The 18,969-nt window shown below is 43.7% G+C and overlaps 2 protein-coding genes across 2 annotated transcripts; one reads left to right on the forward strand and one right to left on the reverse strand.

Moving 5' to 3' along the window:
* The first annotated feature begins 11,510 nt into the window (after positions 1-11,510).
* Positions 11,511-12,773, forward strand: LOC140827217 (uncharacterized). Its single transcript, XM_073189845.1, has 2 exons — positions 11,511-12,105; positions 12,192-12,773. Exons 1-2 carry the CDS (start codon positions 12,049-12,051, stop codon positions 12,771-12,773), a joined length of 639 nt encoding a protein of 212 aa, XP_073045946.1. The 5' UTR covers positions 11,511-12,048.
* Positions 12,774-14,166: 1,393 nt separating this feature from the next.
* On the reverse strand, positions 14,167-14,631 carry LOC140827218 (uncharacterized). The gene has a single exon (XM_073189846.1). The coding sequence runs from the start codon at positions 14,629-14,631 to the stop codon at positions 14,167-14,169; it is 465 nt and encodes a 154-aa protein (XP_073045947.1).
* Positions 14,632-18,969: the final 4,338 nt, after the last annotated feature.

The following is an 18,969-nucleotide window of genomic DNA, read 5'->3' on the forward strand; positions in this document are numbered from 1 at the left end:
CGAGTTCTGGGGCAAGTGTTTTCCCTAAACCAAGAACAAGCTAAGGAACAGAACGAGAGAGTCATTGCAGATAATTTCCTTTTATGTGGTATCTCTGAATATATATTAATTGACACTAGGGCATCACATTCATTCATAGTATTATTTGTTAAGAAGTATAAACTACCTTACGTGTCATTACATGTTTTTATGTCGGTGTCTACACCTATGTGACTAGAGATTTTATCTTAGCGACTCGTAGTAGATTGTTAGTTAGAGTTTGAGGGAAAATACTTGTATACCAATTTGATGATATTGGCCATGGAAGATTTCGATTGTATTATGAGAATCGACATATTGACTAAGTATAGAGCGACCATAGATTGTTATCAACGTCTCCTTTAGTTCGTCCAAAAGGAGATGATAATTGGTTCTTTTTCGGTGAGGGAGCTCGACTTCCAATGTCAGTAGTGTTTGCTGTAAAGGAAAAACAGGCTTTAGCGAAAGGAGGAGAGGATGCTTTATTTATGATGTGGACGTAACGAAGGATGTAATCGACAAGAAGAACATTCTAGTTGTCGATGAATTTCCTGATGTTTTCCCCGATGAAATTCCTAGATTTCCTCCGGAGAAAAAAATGTAAGCGCAAATAGAATTGATATGGGGAACCACGCATATATGCAGAGCGCCTTATATATTGGCACCAATGAAGATGAAAGAGTTGAAACAACAATTACAAGATCTTCTTGACAAGGGGTACATTAGATCCAGTTTGTCTCCTTGGGGAGCACCATGTTGTTTGTTAAAAAAAAGATGGGTCTATGTGACTTTGCATAGATTATCGACAGTTGAACCGAGTAACAGTCAAGAAAAAATAACCGTTACGATAGATCTATGATTTGTTTGATCAACTGCAAGGGCCATCAGTGTCTCGAAGATCGATTTACGGTCTTGATATCATCAAATACGAGTTCATCAACGTGATATCCCTAAGACTACATTTCGAACAAGGTATGGGAATTACAAGTTTCTAGTGATGTCGTTTGGTTTGAATGATATAGCAGTATTTATGGATTTGATGAACCGAGTATTCCAGGAGTATCTTGACAAGTTCTTCATTGTCTTTATTGATTACATACTGGTATAATCTCGTAGCCTTAAAGAGCATGCAAAAAATTTAAGGATTGTATTGCTAACCTTAAGAATCACCAACTGTATGCTAAGTTGAAAAAGTGCGAGTTTTGGTACAATTGAGTTGTCTTCTTGAGACATGTTATATCCAGTGATGGGGTATCAGTAGATCCTAGCAAGATCGAAGCAGTATTGAGTTTGGCACAACCAGAATCAACTCAAGAGATAAGAAGTTTTCTAGGTTTGACAAGTTATTGTCGGAGATTCATCTTGGGATGTTCTCTTATTTTAAAGCCATTGACGCAACTGACATGTAAGAATGTTTAGTTCGAATGGACACATGATTGTGAAAATAGTTTCATTTCAATGAACTGCATCAACGTTTGACAGCTGCACCAATTTTAGCTCCGCCACCTGGATCAAGAGGGTACATTGTGTACACTGATGCATCACTTCACAGACTTGGGTGTGTTTTAACCTAGCATGGTCATGTGATTGCATATGCATCCAGTGAGTTGAAGAAGCATGGAGAGAACTATCTTGTTCATGATCTGAATTGACAGTGACTGTTTTTGCTTTAAAAATTTGGTGACATTATCTCCACGGAGGAGATTTAAGATTTTTACGGATCACAAGAGATTGAAGTATATCTTCACTCAAGCAGAGTGAATAATGCGCCAAAGAAGATGGATGGCTTTGTTAAAGAATTATACTTGCGAAATAAATTATCATCCAGGATCAGTAAATCTTACAGCTGATCCTCTTAGTCACAACGCGAGATTATCTGCACTTCAGAAAAGTTTCATCTCAAGTGTAATCTAAGATTGTTATTCCTGGGATTGCACTTCCGTCATAAGAAAGGAATGGAAAACATTCGGGTAACGAGCTTTTTATTTGAACCGATGTTGCATGCCAAAATCAAAAAAGCTCGGTTTCTTGACCCAAAGGTGAAAAAGTTAGCAAGGTTAGCTAACGGAGACAACACATCTGACTTCGGGTTTCAAACAGATGGAACCTTGTGTCTGTCGGGAACAATCGTAGTTCCAGAAGATTCTAATTTAAGATACGATATTTTATCTCAAGCCCATAAGAGTAAATTGAGTATCTCCCCTTGAAGCATGAAAATATATAAGGATTTGAAGATTAGGTTTTGGTGGAAAAGTATGAACAAAAGTGTTTACCAGTTTGTAGCCAAGTGTTTGGTTTTTCAGCAAGTGAAAGCTGAACATCGAAGACCAGGAAGATTACTTCAGAATCTTCTATCCTTGAATGGAAGTGGGAGCATGTGACGATAGATTTTGTCACCCCCTTACTGTTGTCTTCTAAGAATAGTGATACCATTTGGGTAGTTGTAGACCGACCGACTAAGTCAGCACATTTCGTTTCGTATAGTTGGGAATATAGTTTCGATCGCAAGGCAAGACTATACATCCAAGAGATTCTTAAATATCATGATGTGCTAACAAGTATAGTCAGTGACGGAGACCCATGTTCTACCTCAATGTTCTGGGGAAGTTTTCAGAAAAACGTTGGAAATGACATTGAGTCCGAGTACTGTCTATCTTCCATAGAACGATGGTCAGTCTGAGCAGACTATCAGACATTCGAGGACATGTTCCGTGCTTGTGCTATGAATTTTGGACCAACATGGCATGATCATCTGCCGCTTGTGGAGTTTGCATATAACAATAGCTACCACAACAACATCGGTATGGCTCCGTTCGAAGTATTGTATAGTAGACATTGTCGTACTCCATTGTTTGGGGATGAAATAGGAGAACGACGAGGAGGAACTGAATTAGTGCAACAAGCGATGGACCAAGTGGAACTGATCAATAAGATAATCAAAACTGCACAAGATAGTCAATCGAGTTACGTGAATACCAAGCGTAGACCCCTATAGTTTCAATCAGGGGAAAAAGTTTTCCTTAAAGTTTCACCTATTCCACAGAGTGGTAAGATTTGGACTCAAGGGAAAATTAGGCCTAAAATTCATCGGACCTTTCCATATCTTGGAATGTGTTAGAAAAATTTGGCGTATCGATTGGCTTTACCACCTCATCTATCCAAAATTCATAATGTCTTTCATGTATCGTTGCTACAACGGTATGTAACAGATGAAATCACATGTTCTTGATCCGACAAGTGTTCAACTTAAGAAGATTTACTTATGTAGAGTAGCCGCTCTTAATCTTGTGTAGGAAAGAAAAGAAGCTCAGAAACAAGTCCATTCCACATGTTCTAGTGCAATGGCAACGCCGAGGTACTGCATAGACGACTTGGGAGTTAGAGAGTCGTATGTGCTCAGAGTATCCGAATTTGTTTGAGTTGTATAATTGTAATCACGAGTTGTATTTATTTTGTTGTATTTGTACTTCAGTTTTGATTTCGAGACGAAATCTTTGTAAGGAGGGGTAGGATGGAATGATCAATTCATATTTTGAATAAAGTAATAATTAAGAGATGAATAAAAAGTTTTTACTTAAACACTATCAAGGAATCGATAATTCAGGATGAACCTGTAGAAGCCCGTACTTCGTATTTGTAAATTTGAGGAATTATTTAAAATTTTTCTTTAAAAATAAATAACTTGCCTCATTCATAAAATAAATTGATAAAAAGTTTAAATGTTTAAAGTAGCAGTGGAAGCAAATGCTGTTTTTCAAAACAACAACTTAAAATAATGCATCGTAACAAAATAAGTTTGAGCATAAAATGATAAATAAACTGAAACATGAGGTCCTCGGGCTCCTACTACTGCCAACCCAAGATGGCTCACTGGTCCCCGCCCTCGTCCTCGACCTCATCAGTATCTACAACAATAAAGTCTAGTGAGCCTAAAGACTCAGTATGCATATATCATATATAACAAGTAAATATATCATAAAATTTGGCGTAACGTAAGAATGTCGTATCGTAAAGCGTAACGTGAAAATCGTGTCATGAATAATTATAAAGACGTGCATATCTGAAAGTCGTACATAAAATGCTTGCTCGATAGAGTCCTATCATAAAATAGCATATCATAATTTTTTGTTAAGATAATGTTCTACACGAGTGGCCCATAACATAATATTAATCGTCTGATCAGACTAAACCACAGTATACTGGGCGATAGAGATCATCACAGCCCTTGGACTGGATATCCGTACCCATACATGAACGTGAGCCGGTCGTAAGTCACCAGGTGAAGTAATAATCCCATAAGCTGCAATCCCATAAGCGTGAGGTGGCCACAAGACATATCGCATATATCTCAAAAATAAACTTTTTATATTTTATGCACGTATTATAATTAAATTCCTGTGTTATTTTACCAATTGAGTTGGATCATTCCCAGGCTTGCTGTGACCTAATTCTAACATGAGAAACATGCAAATAACTTAACTTGAGAATAACTTCGTAATGGAACCCAAAAACGGGGCCAACTAGACCAACAACTTAACTTCTAACCATAACTCCGAACCAACCCGAACCAACATTGAACCATCGTTTAGTCATGGTCAAAATATGCCTAACATGATGAAATAATGCTCCTAAGAATTGTAAAACCCGAAATTTGGTGAATGGAGGCCAAAATCGTGAAACGCTCTTTCGAGAGTCACTTTGGCACGTCGCACCGTAAATTCTCGTACGACCTCTAAAACGTAATCAAATCACAAACGGACAAACACATGACCTTCCTAACTCAATGAGGTACTGGCCAGTCCTAAGGCCATAGGCTAAAAGCCAACCAAGAACTAAAACGAGCCTCTGAACCAAAGCACAATGCTACTGTCAACAAAATACAGTAGCAGCTGCTGTGCTCCCATGCTTCATTTTTGAGACTATCGGCCATTGGGGCTTGAACCACCGACCAGAGCCTCTTACAACATCCTAAGGTATGGTTTGAACTATGGTTAAGGGCCCTAGGCCAAACAAAATCCAAGCCAACACCTACAACGATCCCAAGCTTCACTCGAGAACACACATGGCACGCGTGGGGGGTGTTGCTTGTTTTGCTGTCATGGATCATTCTAGTGGCCATGTGATCAACCATGGCATGATCTAGACATCATGAGGCATTGTGTGAACCATGGATAATGGCTAAAAAGCCAACCAAGATCCACACCAACCGCAAAACCGAAAACTACTCACACAACTCGAAAAATGAAAACCGAGGGGCTGTCTTGTTTGTTTAAAAATTCGACGGGGCCATGAACCAAGCCATGAAGGGTCATCTTGGTCACGTCCTAGACATGCTAAGGAAGTGTTTAAACCATGGTTATAGGCCCTAGGCCAACCAAGATCCGAACCCTCTCCTTAGACAGACAAGAAGAGAAATCAAGACTCAACAATTGCAACTATGTGAGTTGCTGTCAAATATCTTCCGTCAGCGTGTAGGGGCTGAAACCAATGGACTACCATGACTCTAACATGCCCTAGTACATGTCTAGATGTAGCCTTGCACACCTGGAACCGAGCCAAACCCTGAAACCAAAGGATCAATACCAAACGTGAAGCATAGGAGGAAACCGAAAAAAAATCTGTACACCATTTTGGAAAGTTGCTGTCCAAAAATCGGTTTTGCTCTATGAATCATGTACATATAATGTTTTAAAGTATTTATATAACTTGATTGAAGAGAAAAGAAGGATATAGACATGCCTGAAATTCGTTTTGAAAGAAAACAAACGATTACGATGAACACGGCGCGGCGGAGACGGAGTTCTCTTTTCTTGTTTTCTCTCTAATTTTCCTAGAGCAACTCATGATTTTTTCTTGCTGAAATGCTCAGAATTTTCGAGAATATGGGATGAAGGAGAGTGGCTAGGAAATGAAGGGAGTTTACTATTAAATGGAGAGTTTAAATGGCAAATCAAATCCTTCTATCCTAATGTTTGTTAGATAAGGAATGAGGTGTGATATGATTTGATTTGAAGGGTGAGATGGCCGAAATTATCATTCAAAATAAGGTAGAAAATTGCTTAATTATAATTAGTGGGGATTTAAAATGAAAGAATTACTCTACCATGAAGGGATAAGGAAAGGAAAAAAATGGAAAGTTGACAAAAACTATCAAATCTTTTAAATGTGGTGACCGAAACTTGCTTATTAAATGGAGGGAAATATTGTTGAATTTTATCTCCTTAAAGTTTTAAATACTAATTATGTATTTTAATGAATTAATAAATTAATTTGGGATAGTAATTTTCTTGCATGCATGGCTAATTCTTAAAATCAATTTACTAAGATGTTAAGTTACAAATTCTTAAATAAAATAAGCCTAGATTAACTTATCTCAATTGGTCACACATTTTAATTAGGTTTTTAATTAATTATTGGACATAAAAGACTTATTTACTACTTAACTCCAATTAATTTAAATAAATCTTAAACCTTCTTTTATCTTAAAATAAATTATTCCTTATCTTAAATTAAGTCTAGGAATATTTTCTTATTATTAAAATTTATCTCAATACTCTGACTCCGGTCCGGCCTCGCTTATTTACCCTGATAAGATAAAAACTAAACTTTTGTTTAAAATAAATTATCATGGCTAAACAACCTTTAAAATGCTTTAAAATAAAAGAAATAATTTTAATTTAAATAATAGTAATAATGATGGCTTATACGTAGTCTGGTTTACGGGTTCTACAGAACCTGTCTATATACAACAAATTTAAAATGGACCACCCAATCTATTTCAGATTACATTATTCCGAGATATCCAACTAGACGAATGAGATTATAACACGTGACAGATAAAATTGATTTCAGATATTCTGTTTATAGGTTGATTTTATTTGTTTCCTACATCGCTTTCTTCAGCTACTCTCTCTCGAGTTATAGTCATATATCTTAGGTTTTCTAGCCAGTTTCTAAGGCAGTTTAGTGTCAGGAAGATTCAGAGCTAGTGGCGAATCGATGAGGGGTCGGTGAACTGAGACGCAGATCGAGATATCATCAGTGGGCTGATGATGGACGCATGTGACGATGGACGGATGTATAACCCTAAATACTTAAATAATGATTTTTGAATCATTAGGAGGAACTTTAAAGCATATTTGGTAATTTAGGATCTGGCCTGATGATGATTTCGTTAGTTGGTACTGTATAGGTTTAGATGAGTAAGCTTTTGTCAAATTGTTTTAGTGAGGTACGTGATGTTCTGACCGCGATATCCAAGCGTAGTATACACACTTATATTCTGCATATTTCTCTGTTGCATGATATATGTTTTACTGCTTTGGCATATTATGCATGAAATATCACGTTGGGCCTGATATCTTTTGAAATATACCTCATTTTTTTGGGTCGCTCAGCCCTATTCTGTATTGTGGACGGTTAGGCATCAATAGCTACGGTATCCAACCGGACCCATGGGCTCTGATGACCCTGGAAATTGTAAGTCCACGTCTTGATGATGAGTGTGAGAGCCAAAACATGTCTAGGATAGATCAGAGACTACGCACTCAGGTGCCTCTAGACTGAGCATGAGAATGTTATCTTGATCTTTGATATCCGAGCATATTGCATTTCACACGCATCATATCAGTTTGTATACTCGTACATTTTTGTATTGGGCGATTGTCTCTCACGTCCTTGTTTTCATCTTGGGTGCCCTATTCCAAGGGGCATGTGTTAAGTTGGACGGTTTTGACGGCCAGGGCAGTGGCTAGAGCAATTGGGTTTTCGGTGGTAATCCAATGGAGGTTTTAATTGGTTTCTCATATTCTCGTGCATGATTATGTTTTCAATATGATTGTATTAATGTTTTATACGAAGATTATTGTTCTGTTTTCATTTGGATTGTTATATGATTAATTTATTTGGTTTCCACTGTTTAATTGTTGTTATCAAGTTTAAATTTTGCATGCTTATTAGTTTTTCTAGTAGTGGCTCGGGTGAGAGCGCTACACATTATGCTTCCCTAAGTAAAGAATAATGTTCTCGGCATTTTCCTCTAACCAATATTATGAACATCGAGAAAAAAGTATCACTCACAATTATAACTGTTAGAGTCATGTGGCTGGTTTACCTAGAACCCCCGATGCTGAAATATGAGGGGTGGACTGAATTATATCATATGATTGCACCATTTTCATCATTTGTGCTTCGTTTCTCCAAATGTTGAAACTTCAAATTTGGCACATAAACCTGAAATTAAAGCATCATGTGTTCTTTGAGTAGGATGGTCATCACACTGTTTCGGTGAACTTGTAGTGTGGTTGACACAAAAGTGGTCACTTGCTCTACTTTCATAAGCAACTAACAAAAGATCCATCACCATTGTGGCATTGTCAATGGAACATCCCAGAAGTTACCATGCCAATCAACAAAAAGTGACGACGAAGCAGCTTCAACAATGAGATTATGATGGAGAAGCTGTAAAAGAAAAATACTCATAGTCATTAAGCTTTAAAGTGACCAACCCAAAAATCCAAGTTATAGAGCAGTTGGGTGTGTGAGGGGTGATATTTTTTTATAAAAAATCAATTAAGTTAGTATCATAGATCCTATGATGCAGTAGAATCTAGTCACATTTTTCTAGCAGAAAACAAGAAAACAATTGATACTCACGGGAAATTTAGGGTCCGCTCCCAGCAAGTGTCACTAGTACAGACGCAGGGTTTTGAAATTGTCCCGAGCCTGAAATCACGAAAAAGACTGTTAAGACGGGGCCATGAGGGTGTCTTGGCGTAGCCCCTCCGACGCTCAAGTCAGTGACTGCAGGATAATTGGGGGGAGCAGCTAAGGGTGCTACTGAAAACAATATAGTGAATGAAATATCATACGCTCAAACCTGGTATTTATAGGGGAATACCTGGGCCGTGATGGGCTTGTCTATCATTTGGGCTTGGGATGGGCCAGGGGTAGTGGGCCCATCCATGGGGTATCACCAGTCTCCCCTTCCGAGTCGAACTGAATTGTAGGTTCAAAGTTCGATTAATTGTGTTGTCCTTGGTTTATTGGCGATGAGGAAGTACCGTATTAGAAAAAATTATTCGTTTGTCGTCAAAGAACAATGTTACCAGTGCGAAAATTATGGGGATCGAGCTGCCCGGTCAGGTCGTGGGGGTTTGGGGGCAACGCCCCCAAAAGCTCTTCTAAAATAAGCGCTCGCAAGGGCGAGGCCCGCATTTTTCTTGCCAGTCTCAAAAGATTTGGAAACAAATCAAATCGTAACCTGCTCTGAAAGAAAAGATATCAAATCAAATCGCAATCTTGGTAAGATTTGTGCTCCCCCTATAAATATAGACTCCTTCCCTACTTCATTTTCACTTCTCCTTGCAAATTTCCTCTGATCTCGCACCCACACCGGCTCGCGCCCTAGCACACATGCCAGCACCTCTCGCCCAACGCCCACCACTCCAGCGCGCGCCCACCCTCTTCGACGGCACACGCTCGAGCCACCGCCCAACACCACGCCCTAGCCAACGCCTCGCCTCGCCACCTTGCCTCTACCCCATCCGCCCGAGCGCCGAGCGCCACGCTCGCCGAGCCAACGCCCAGCCAGGAGAGCGCCCGAGTGCCACGCTCTCCTTCCAAGCTCGCCCCTCGCCGAGAGCCCTGCCAACGCTCGCCAGCCGAGCGCAACTCACCTTTCGCCTCGCCCAGCGCTTGAGCGCCCCGCCCAAGCCAGCTACACGCTCGCCCTGCCGAGGCGCTCACCTGGCGTGCATCTGCTCTTGCGCGCACCTTCTCGCCCGAGTGCCCTGCCGAAGTGCTCGCCCCCTCGCGCTTCACACTCGCCCTGCTGCCCGAGCGTCTCGCTCGCTCCTGTCACGCTTGCCCGAGCGCCTCTCCCTTCTGCGCACACACCCTGCCACGAGCTCGCTCGGCCGCACGCTCGCCCCTGCCACGAGCTTGCCAAGCCGCACGCTCTGCCCCTGCCACAAGTTCGCCCCGTCGTGCCACACTCGCCAAGCCGCACACTGGCCTCTGCCACGAGCTCGCCCCTCCAGTGCCCAGCTCGCCCCTGCTACTGAGCTCGCCAAGCCGCACGCTCGCCTCTGCCACGAGCTCGCCCCGTCGTGCCACGCTCGCCCCTTCCACGAGCTCGCCCCGCCGTGCCACGCTCGCCCGAGCGCTCGAGCATCCCAGCCACCACGCTTTCCCGGCGTCCCCTCCACGCTCGCTCTGCCGCCCGAGCGCCTCTGCCGCCCCTGCCTCACGCTTGCCCAGTTGCGCGCACACACCTGCCCCGAGCTCGCCCCACCGAGCACCCACGCTCGCCCAGCCAAGCGCTTTTCCTCGCCGAGCGCCACTTTCCCCCAGCCAAGCGCTCGCCTGGCGCTCCCCGCTCGCCTCACGCCGCTCCACCCTCTCCCAAGCGCGCCTGCTCACCCCGGGCTCAGCACTTGTTTGTTCTTGCGGTCCTATCTTTCGAGTATTTTTCCGCGCCTTACCCAGGGTCAGTTCTATCCTTTACCTGTTTAATTATCCTTAGCACCTATGTATTCTTCCGATTCCGAGTCAGGTTCTTCGAGGGACTCCGAGAGGTTTAGCGAGTCTAGCAAGTCTAATAGGTCCAGCGAGTCTAGCCAGGGTAGGACTTCCCTAGTTGATCCTGATTTTACCCTCGATTCCCATGAGAAGGAAGTCACCACTCACAATCGTCCTGGTAAGGAAGTCCGTCACGTCATCCAACAAATGAACATATCTGAAGCAGATAACCTATGGTACGGTCACTTGTCATCCCACATCCCTCCTGGTAGCGAGTCAAAACTTAGGACTCTGTGGCACATTCCTTCCTCTCACTAGATCATAATTCCAAGCCCAGAGGACCGGCCCTATCTAACCCCTAAGGGATATTATACCTTCTTTCAGCATCATTTTGATGCAGCTCTCCATTTCCCTTTGTGCGATTTTTTCCAAGAATTAAGCAAGTACTAACAGGTGCATTTAGGTTTACTCACTCCCAATGCTTTCCGTTTAATAAGTTGTTTTGCTGTGTTACTCAGGGCCTTAGACCTCCCTTTGAATTGCACCACCTTCTCCTACTTCTTAGTTCTACCGAGATCAAAAGATGGACCCTTTTATGTAACCTCCCGGTCTAGCCACAAACTTTTTGACGGGGCTCCAGTCACGTGAAGGACTGGAAAAAATATTATCTCTTTATCCAGCCTCCTAAAGAATTAACTTGCTTCACGGATTGGTATCCTACCTTCACCAAACCCGACCTTTCCAAGAGTTACAAGAAAGATGAGGAGTACCTGCGAATAATGAGTGTACTAAGAGACCGATGCTTTAACATTCCCAAACTTCTATCTGAAGATCTTCTGTGTCACGTCGGGTTATGTCCCGTGAACATTAAGCTGAAGGAGAACGCTGGTAGATAATCTCACTTTTCATGTTTCACGTCCCCTTTTTTTTTTATTATGCTACTCGATAACATTCTTATCTGGTTCACTGTTTCTGCTTGCAGGTACTAGAGTCATTAACACTCTATTTCTCCGTGAACTTTCCAAGAAGAAGGCCGAGGGTTCCTCATCAGCACCCCAGAAGTCAGTTATTCCGGCAGTCACAACGGGCACAAATGTAGTCTGTTCTGTTGCTGAGGAAAAAAAAACAAATTCCTGCTCTACTACTGCGAAGAGGCCTGCTAGCTCCCCTACTGCTGTGAAGAAGAAGAAGGCAGCCCCCTCCTCCTCCGCCCCAAAGCGAGCCTCCTCTCCACCTCCTCGCGCCAAGTCCCCTCCTACGTCCGGTAAGCAAAAGGACATCCACTGATCCTAGCCCGTCAGTCCCACACCATGGTAAGCGCAAGATTTCTGAGATCTCAGTCATATCGGTCTCTTCCCCATAAGGCTCTGAGTCAGAGGAGGAGCCTCCTCCTGAGTCGGGGGTGCATCCTCTATACACCTCGGATACGGCCATCGTGGGGGCAGGGTCCTACTCCATTGGCTCAGAAGGTGATGTATCAGCTTCCTTGCGACTGCAGATGCATCGTTCATGGGTTCACTGGGGTGGTCTGCACTCCTTCGCCGGACATGCAGCAGTGTCACTGAGGTATATTTCTCCTTCTAGTCTTTAGATTGATGTCCAACATACGTTTGATCTTCTGGTCGTCTTTTCACCCTTGTCTACTTATGCAGGGCATGATGTACGTCGGGGAGTTGGCTGAGCGTGCTAACGTCGCTCGATCTGACGCCTGTCAAGAATTACGCGAGGGCCAGGCTCTCCGCGAACAGCTTCTGGCAACTATTGACGAGATGAAAGTGTCGCATGCTAAGGAGCTTTCGGAGTCTCAAGCTCGATTTTTGGAGTCCCAAATCCAATGCGACGAGCTCTCGAAACAGAAGCAGGAGTCTCAGCGGCTGACAGAGGACCAAGCTAAAGAGATCCAGAAGCTGAAGGAAGAATTAAAGAATTCCCAAGCTGAGCTTAAAGACGCCAAGGCACGACATGCTGCCGAAGCCTCCTCCTTCAAAGAGGAATTTCTCAAATCCGAAGAATTTGTCGAGATCTGTGGCCCGAAAGCTTTTCACTACCTGGGGGTGGGTTTCGAGGGTGCAGTTGGCCTCGTCAAGGCTCAGGGTTATCCTCCGCCAGGCGCCCCTACTGACTTTATCGACCTTGAGGGCTTCATATCGAGTCTCCCCCCCCCCCCCCCCCCCCGATTCTTAGATCGAGCTCCTTTACATATGTTATTTTCTGCACTGCTTTATTTTCCGTAGGATTATGCGACTTTTGCGATATTTATACTTGGTTATTTCCTTTTGCGCACTTTAGGCATTTATGAAACTCGTTTTATGCAACCTTGAGTACTTTGCATTTGAATTTACTACTTCTCACGAGTTTATCTTTGATGTTATTAAATCACAAGGGCTAATAAAATATCCAACTCTCCTTTCCTTCTACTAGGCGGTGTTCTAACAGGAATATAAAAATTCAACGTCGCCACCATCTAACTCCTATGCTAAGTGATACCTTAGCAAGGAAAATAAAAATTCAACACCCCACCCTCTAACTCCTCTGCTAGGTGATATCCTTAGCACGAAAATAAAAATTCAACATCCCCACCCTCTAACTCCTCTGCTAGGTGATACCTTAGCAAGAAAATAAAAATTCAACCTCCCCACCCTCTAACTCATCTGCTAGGTTATACCTTAGCAAGAAAATAAAAATTCAACGCCCCCCACCCTATAACTCCTCTGCTAGGTGATACCTTAGCAGGAAAATAAAATTCAACCTCCTCACCCTCTAACTCCTCTACTAGGTGATACCTTAGCAGGAAAATAAAATTCAACACCCCCACCCTCTAACTCCTCTACTAGGAGATACCTTAGCAGGAAAATAAAAATTCAACTTACTCACCCTCTAATTCCTCTGCTGAGTAATAACTTAGCAGGAAAAATAAAAATTCAAAACCCCCACCCTATAACTTCTCTGCTAGGTGATACCTTAGCAGGAAAATAAAAATTCAACACCCCCACCCTATAACTCCTCGGCTTGGTGATACCTTAGCAGGAAAATAAAAATTCAACATCCCCCCCGTCTAACTCCTCTGCTAGGTGATACCTTAGCAGGAAAAGAAAAATTCAACCTCCACACCCTCTAACTCCTCTACTAGGCGATACCTTAGCAGGAAAATAAAAATTCAACACCCCTACCCTCTAACTCCTCTGCTAGGCAATACCTTAGCAGGAAAATAAAAATTCAACATCCCCCCCTCTAACTCTTTTGCTAGGGTGATACCTTAGCAGGAAAATAAAAATTTTCTTCTACACGCTGCTCCTCTGCTAGGCGATGCTTTAGTAGAAAAATAAAATTTTTCTTCTACACACTGCTCCTCTATTAGTAGGAAAATAAAATTTTTCTTCTAACTGAAAATAAAATTTTTCTTCTACAAACTGTTCCTCTACTAGATGATGCCTTAGGAGGAAAATAAAATTTTTCTTCTACACGCTGCTCCTCTACTAGGCGATGCCTTTGTAGGAAAATAAATTTTTATCACCCTCATAATATAACAACATTCACATTCATTAACTGAAACGAAGAACTTGATTTTATTGAATTCCAACGGATTACATAGGAAAATTTAGAAAACAAAATACATCAACGATAGAATCAAGCATAATACTTCCTAAGGTGATAAGCGTTCCAGGGCCTCTTCAGCACCTGGCCTTGCGCGTTCTCCAAGTAGTAGGCTCCAGAGCTCAGCTTCTCGATAACTTTGAAGGGGCCTTCCCACTTTGGGTCCAACTTTCCTCTCTGCTCTTCTTGCACCTTCCTCAGGAACAAGTCACCCATCTGGAAGTTTCTTTGAATGACTCTTTGATTATAAGACTGTGCATTGCGGTTCTTATAAGCTTCCAGTTGAATGCTGGCAGCCTCTCTCTTTTCTTTCAAAAGATCAAGGTCAGTAGCACGTCTCGCGTCATTGTCCTCGTCATAAAACACTACCCTCGCCGATTCCAACCTGATCTCAGCCGGAAGCACTGCTTCATTACCTGTAGACCAAACTGAAAGGAGTTTCTTTGGTTCCTTCTCTCGGAGTGGTTCGGTATGCCCATAAGACACTTGGTAGCTCATCCACCCAATTGCCCTCAGCGTTGCCTAGTCGGACCCTGCACCAACGTCCGATTAGTTACCTCCACCTGACCATTACTCTGCGGGTAAGCTACAGAGGTAAAGACTTGATTGGATCTTCATCTCTTTACACCAAGCTTGGATCTTGGCCCCTTGGAACTATCTCCCATTATCGGATATCAATCTCCTAGGTACCCCCGTATCTGCATACTATACTCTTCCACAAAAATTTCAGGACGTCATTCTAAGTGATTCTGTCCAGAGGCTCTGCTTCTACCCATTTTGAAAAATAGTCAACTGCTACCAATAAGAACTTCTTCTGAGCAGGAGCTATAGGAAAAGGCCCCACAATATCTATTCCCCACTGGTCAAAAAGACAGGCGGCTGTGATAGTCTTCATCGCCGCGGCCAGGTCGGTGATGCAACCGGGCATGGCGTTGACAACTATCGCAAGACATCTCTAACTCTTGAGCATCATGCAGCACGGAGGGCCAAGAATAATCGACGAGCAGCACTTTTCTCACCAACGTATAAGCCCCTAAATGATTTCCACAAGCATCCCTCGTGAACTTCTCGTAGTACATAATCAGCCTCTTGGTAACTCAAGCACCGAAGAAGCGGCCCTGCAAAAGACGTTCTATACAACACTTCTCCGATCATCACATAACTCGAACACATTGCCTTCAACTTACGAACTTCGCGAGGATTATCAAGAAGCTTTTCCCTCTTTCAAATAATCAATTATGCTAGTCCTCCAATCCTCCTCCTGTTCGACTGCGGGTGGACTCGTGTGAGGTGTGAGCTCAACCTGAAATACCACATCTCTAGTCTTCCAACTTCCCATCGTTCCATCCATTTTGGCTAGAGTGTCTGCCTTTTCATTTTCTTTCCTGGAAATCTGTTCAAAAGTAATCTCTGTGAATTTCTCTCTGATTCTGTTCACTTCTCGAGCATACTCAATAAGTTTCTCATCTTTCACATCATACATCCCCTTCATCTGTTGTGCTACCAAATGTGAGTCAGAAAAAATAAGTATCCGGGTAGCTCCCACATTTATGGCTGTTCGAAGTCCTGCCAACACAGCCTCATATTCTGCCTCATTATTGGATGCTCGAAAGTCCAACCTTACAGCCAACTTCACTTCCTCCCCAGCTGATGAAATCAATACTACTCCCACCCCACTTCCATTCTTCAACAAGGAACCATCCACATACACCTTCCAAGGGTCTTCATTCTCCTGATGCACAGTCTCACCCAGAAAATCGGCTAAGGCTTGTGCTTTAATAGCTGTTCTCGGCTCATATTGGATGTCACATTCTCCCAACTCTATATTCAACTTAACCAGGCGGCCGGACATAACAGAATGAGTGAGGATTCTGCCCAACGGACTGTTAGTAAGCACCACAATTGGATGATATAGGAAATAGGGTCTCAAGTGTCTCGCTGTCATCACTAAAGCCAAAGCTAATTTTTCCAACCCTGAGTATCTGATCTTTGCCCCCTTGAGTGCATGCGAAACATAATAGACCGGCTGTTGAGTCGACCCCTCCAACTTGACAAGGACCGAACTCACAGCTTCCTCGGTGGCAAATAAATATACCCACAAAGGCTCACCTGCAGCCGGTTTGGCCAGGACAGGCAGCTCAGAAAGGTATTTTTTCAACTCTTCAAACGCTTTCTCGCAGGCTGTATCCCATTCAAATTTTTTCGCCTTTCTCAAAGTCCGGAAGAACGGTAAGCTTCTGTGGGCGGATCTCGAGATAAAACGTGCCAAGGCAGCAATCCTCCCTGTCAACTGCTGAACATCTTTGAGCCCCTGCGGAGAGACCATATCTTGGATAACTTGAACTTTCTCGGGGTTAGCTTCAATCTCCCTCTCTGTCACCATATAACCCAGAAACTTCCCACTCTTCACCCCAAATACACACTTCTGAGGGTTCAACTTCAGCCCATAGGACCTGAGGGTGGAAAAGGTCTCCACTAAGTCAGGTATGAGCTGCGCTGAATCTTTAGACTTCACCATGATGTCATCCACATACACTTCGACATTCCTCCCCACCTGCTTAGAAAAGACTCTATCCATCAATCGCTGATACGTGGCTCCGGCATTTTTGAGTCCGAAGGGCATGACCACGTAACAGAAAGTTCCTTCATAAGTGATGAAACTCACTTTATCTTGGACCTCCACAGCCAAGGGGATTTGATGGTACCCCTGATAAGCATCCAACATGAACAATACTGATGTCCGACTGTGGAGTCCACCAACTGATCTATCCGTGGCAAAGGATAACAATCTTTAGGACAGGCCTTGTTGAGATCTCTGAAATCCACACATATCCTCCATTTCCCTGAACTCTTCGGAACAAGAACGACATTCGAGAGCCAAGTAGGAAACTGTACCTCTCGAATGTGCCCAGCATTGAGCAACTCTCCCACCTCCTTCTTTATAACTATATCTTTATCGGGCCCGAAGTGTCTTTTTTTCTGTTTCACTGGGCGGGCATTCGGCAAAATGTTCAACCGATGCTCCGCCACATCCGGGGCTGCCCCAGTGAGTTCTTGAGCTGACCAAGCGAACACGCTGAGATTGGCCTGTAAGAAAGTAATGAGTTCATCTCTGACCTCTGGGTCAAGGTCAGGGGCTATTCTTAACTTCTTCTTGTCGGGCCTTAATGTCACGATCTCCAGCTTCTCATTACCACTTCATGAATCTCCCTCACTACTACAGGCAACCCGCTTCGCCCCCTTTTATTCATATTGACCTCCACACGCGCCCTCTTCCCTTCTTCTTTCACTATCCCCTCATAACACCGGCGCGCGACCCTCTGGTCCCCACACAAGACTCCAACCTCCTTCCCTACAGGAAACTTCAACTTCTGATGATACGTGGACGCTACAGATCTGAAATCCTTTAGGGCTGGTCGCCACAGAATTCCATTGTAAGCAGATGTGGTGACCACCACAGTAAATGTTGTTATCTTTGTTACCCGCCGAGGCTCATGTCCCAAAGATAGAGGAAGGACAATCTGACCGAGCGGCGGGATGGCATGTCCTGCAAATCCATATAGAGGAGTAGAGATTGGCTCGAAATAAAATCCCTCCACCTTCATCTGATCCAGAGTGCTCTTGAACATGATATTAACAGAGCTTCCATTATCAATAAAGATTCGTGCCACATCATAATTGGCAACAGTGGACGTTACCACCAAGGCATCGTTATGAGGAGCCAAAATGCCTCGAAGGTCATCTGGTCCAAAACTGATGACAGGATCCTAGGGTAAGTCCGCACCATTAGATGTTTCAAAATTCTCCAACCTCCTGCCATGCGCCTTTCGCGCTCGCCCGGAATCCCCATCAGTAGCACCCCCCGAGATCATATGAATCATTCCTCTCGTAGGGTGGTTATCCGCATTCGTTCCCCTCCTCGGTTCAGCGGGCTCCCGAGGGACATCCTGGCCTCGACCTTCTCTCCTCGACTCCTCGATCCTCTGATGTATCCACTGAGGGCCAAGACCCCGCCTAGAAGATGGGCGAGATCTCAGTTCATTCCTGGACGAGGATCCTTCTTGTCAACCCCGCGGCGGAGGTCGAGCACTGCTCTCAACCCTCTGTGACTTCTCATCCCTCTCCCCTAACTCCCTCACCTCCATCACCTTATCCCGACTCCTATTCAGAAGAACATGTGATGAGAATTGTCCTCTACTTCTGGTTCTGTCCTCCTTCCTCTCTCCTGCACCTCTCTTCTTACCGCCCCTCTCAGCTCCCTCCACTCTACTCCCTCCGAGTTGGTTTTCCATCCTTCTATACAGTTGGGAATCTTCCAAGTTTACATATTTTTCCGCCAGAGCTAACAAGTCATCGTAGCTTGATGGAGGCTTCTTGACCAGCGATTTGAAGAATTCTCCCCCCTTAGCCCTTGGGTAAAGGCACTTATCATGATGTCGGGGGTAGCCGCTGGTATTTACAATGTTGCGCTGTTGAAGCGCTGGACAAACTCCCGTAAAGTTTCAGCCTCTTGCTGTTTCATTACAAACAAACTCAAGTAGTTTTTCTGGTGCCTCTTGCTGCTGGCGAATCGGTGCAAAAAACTGCAAAAAAATCTTCGAAAGACTGTATAGAGTTGGGCTGCAGGGTATTAAACCATTGTTGGGCTGATCTCACCAACATGCCCAGAAACACCCTGCACCTAACTCCATCCGAATATTGGTGCAACAGAGCCGCATTCTCGAATCACCCCAAGTGCTCTTCGTGGTCCGTATGTCCTTCATATTCTCCAACGTTCTATTGTCGGAAATTTGGGGGAAGCCCTTCTTCCAAGATGGATAATGAAAAAGGGCTTCT

This window comes from Primulina eburnea, chromosome 3, assembly GCF_022965805.1.
Source record: "Primulina eburnea isolate SZY01 chromosome 3, ASM2296580v1, whole genome shotgun sequence".
Taxonomy (NCBI): domain Eukaryota; kingdom Viridiplantae; phylum Streptophyta; class Magnoliopsida; order Lamiales; family Gesneriaceae; genus Primulina; species Primulina eburnea.

Coding starts and splice junctions, on each gene's coding strand:
- LOC140827217 (XM_073189845.1), top strand. CDS start 12,049: ATGGGTTCACTGGGGTGGTCTGCACTCCTTCGCCGGACATGCAGCAGT. Junction 12,106..12,191: donor CATGCAGCAGTGTCACTGAG/GTATATTTCTCC, acceptor CTACTTATGCAG/GGCATGATGTACGTCGGGGA.
- LOC140827218 (XM_073189846.1), bottom strand. CDS start 14,631: ATGAGCTACCAAGTGTCTTATGGGCATACCGAACCACTCCGAGAGAAG.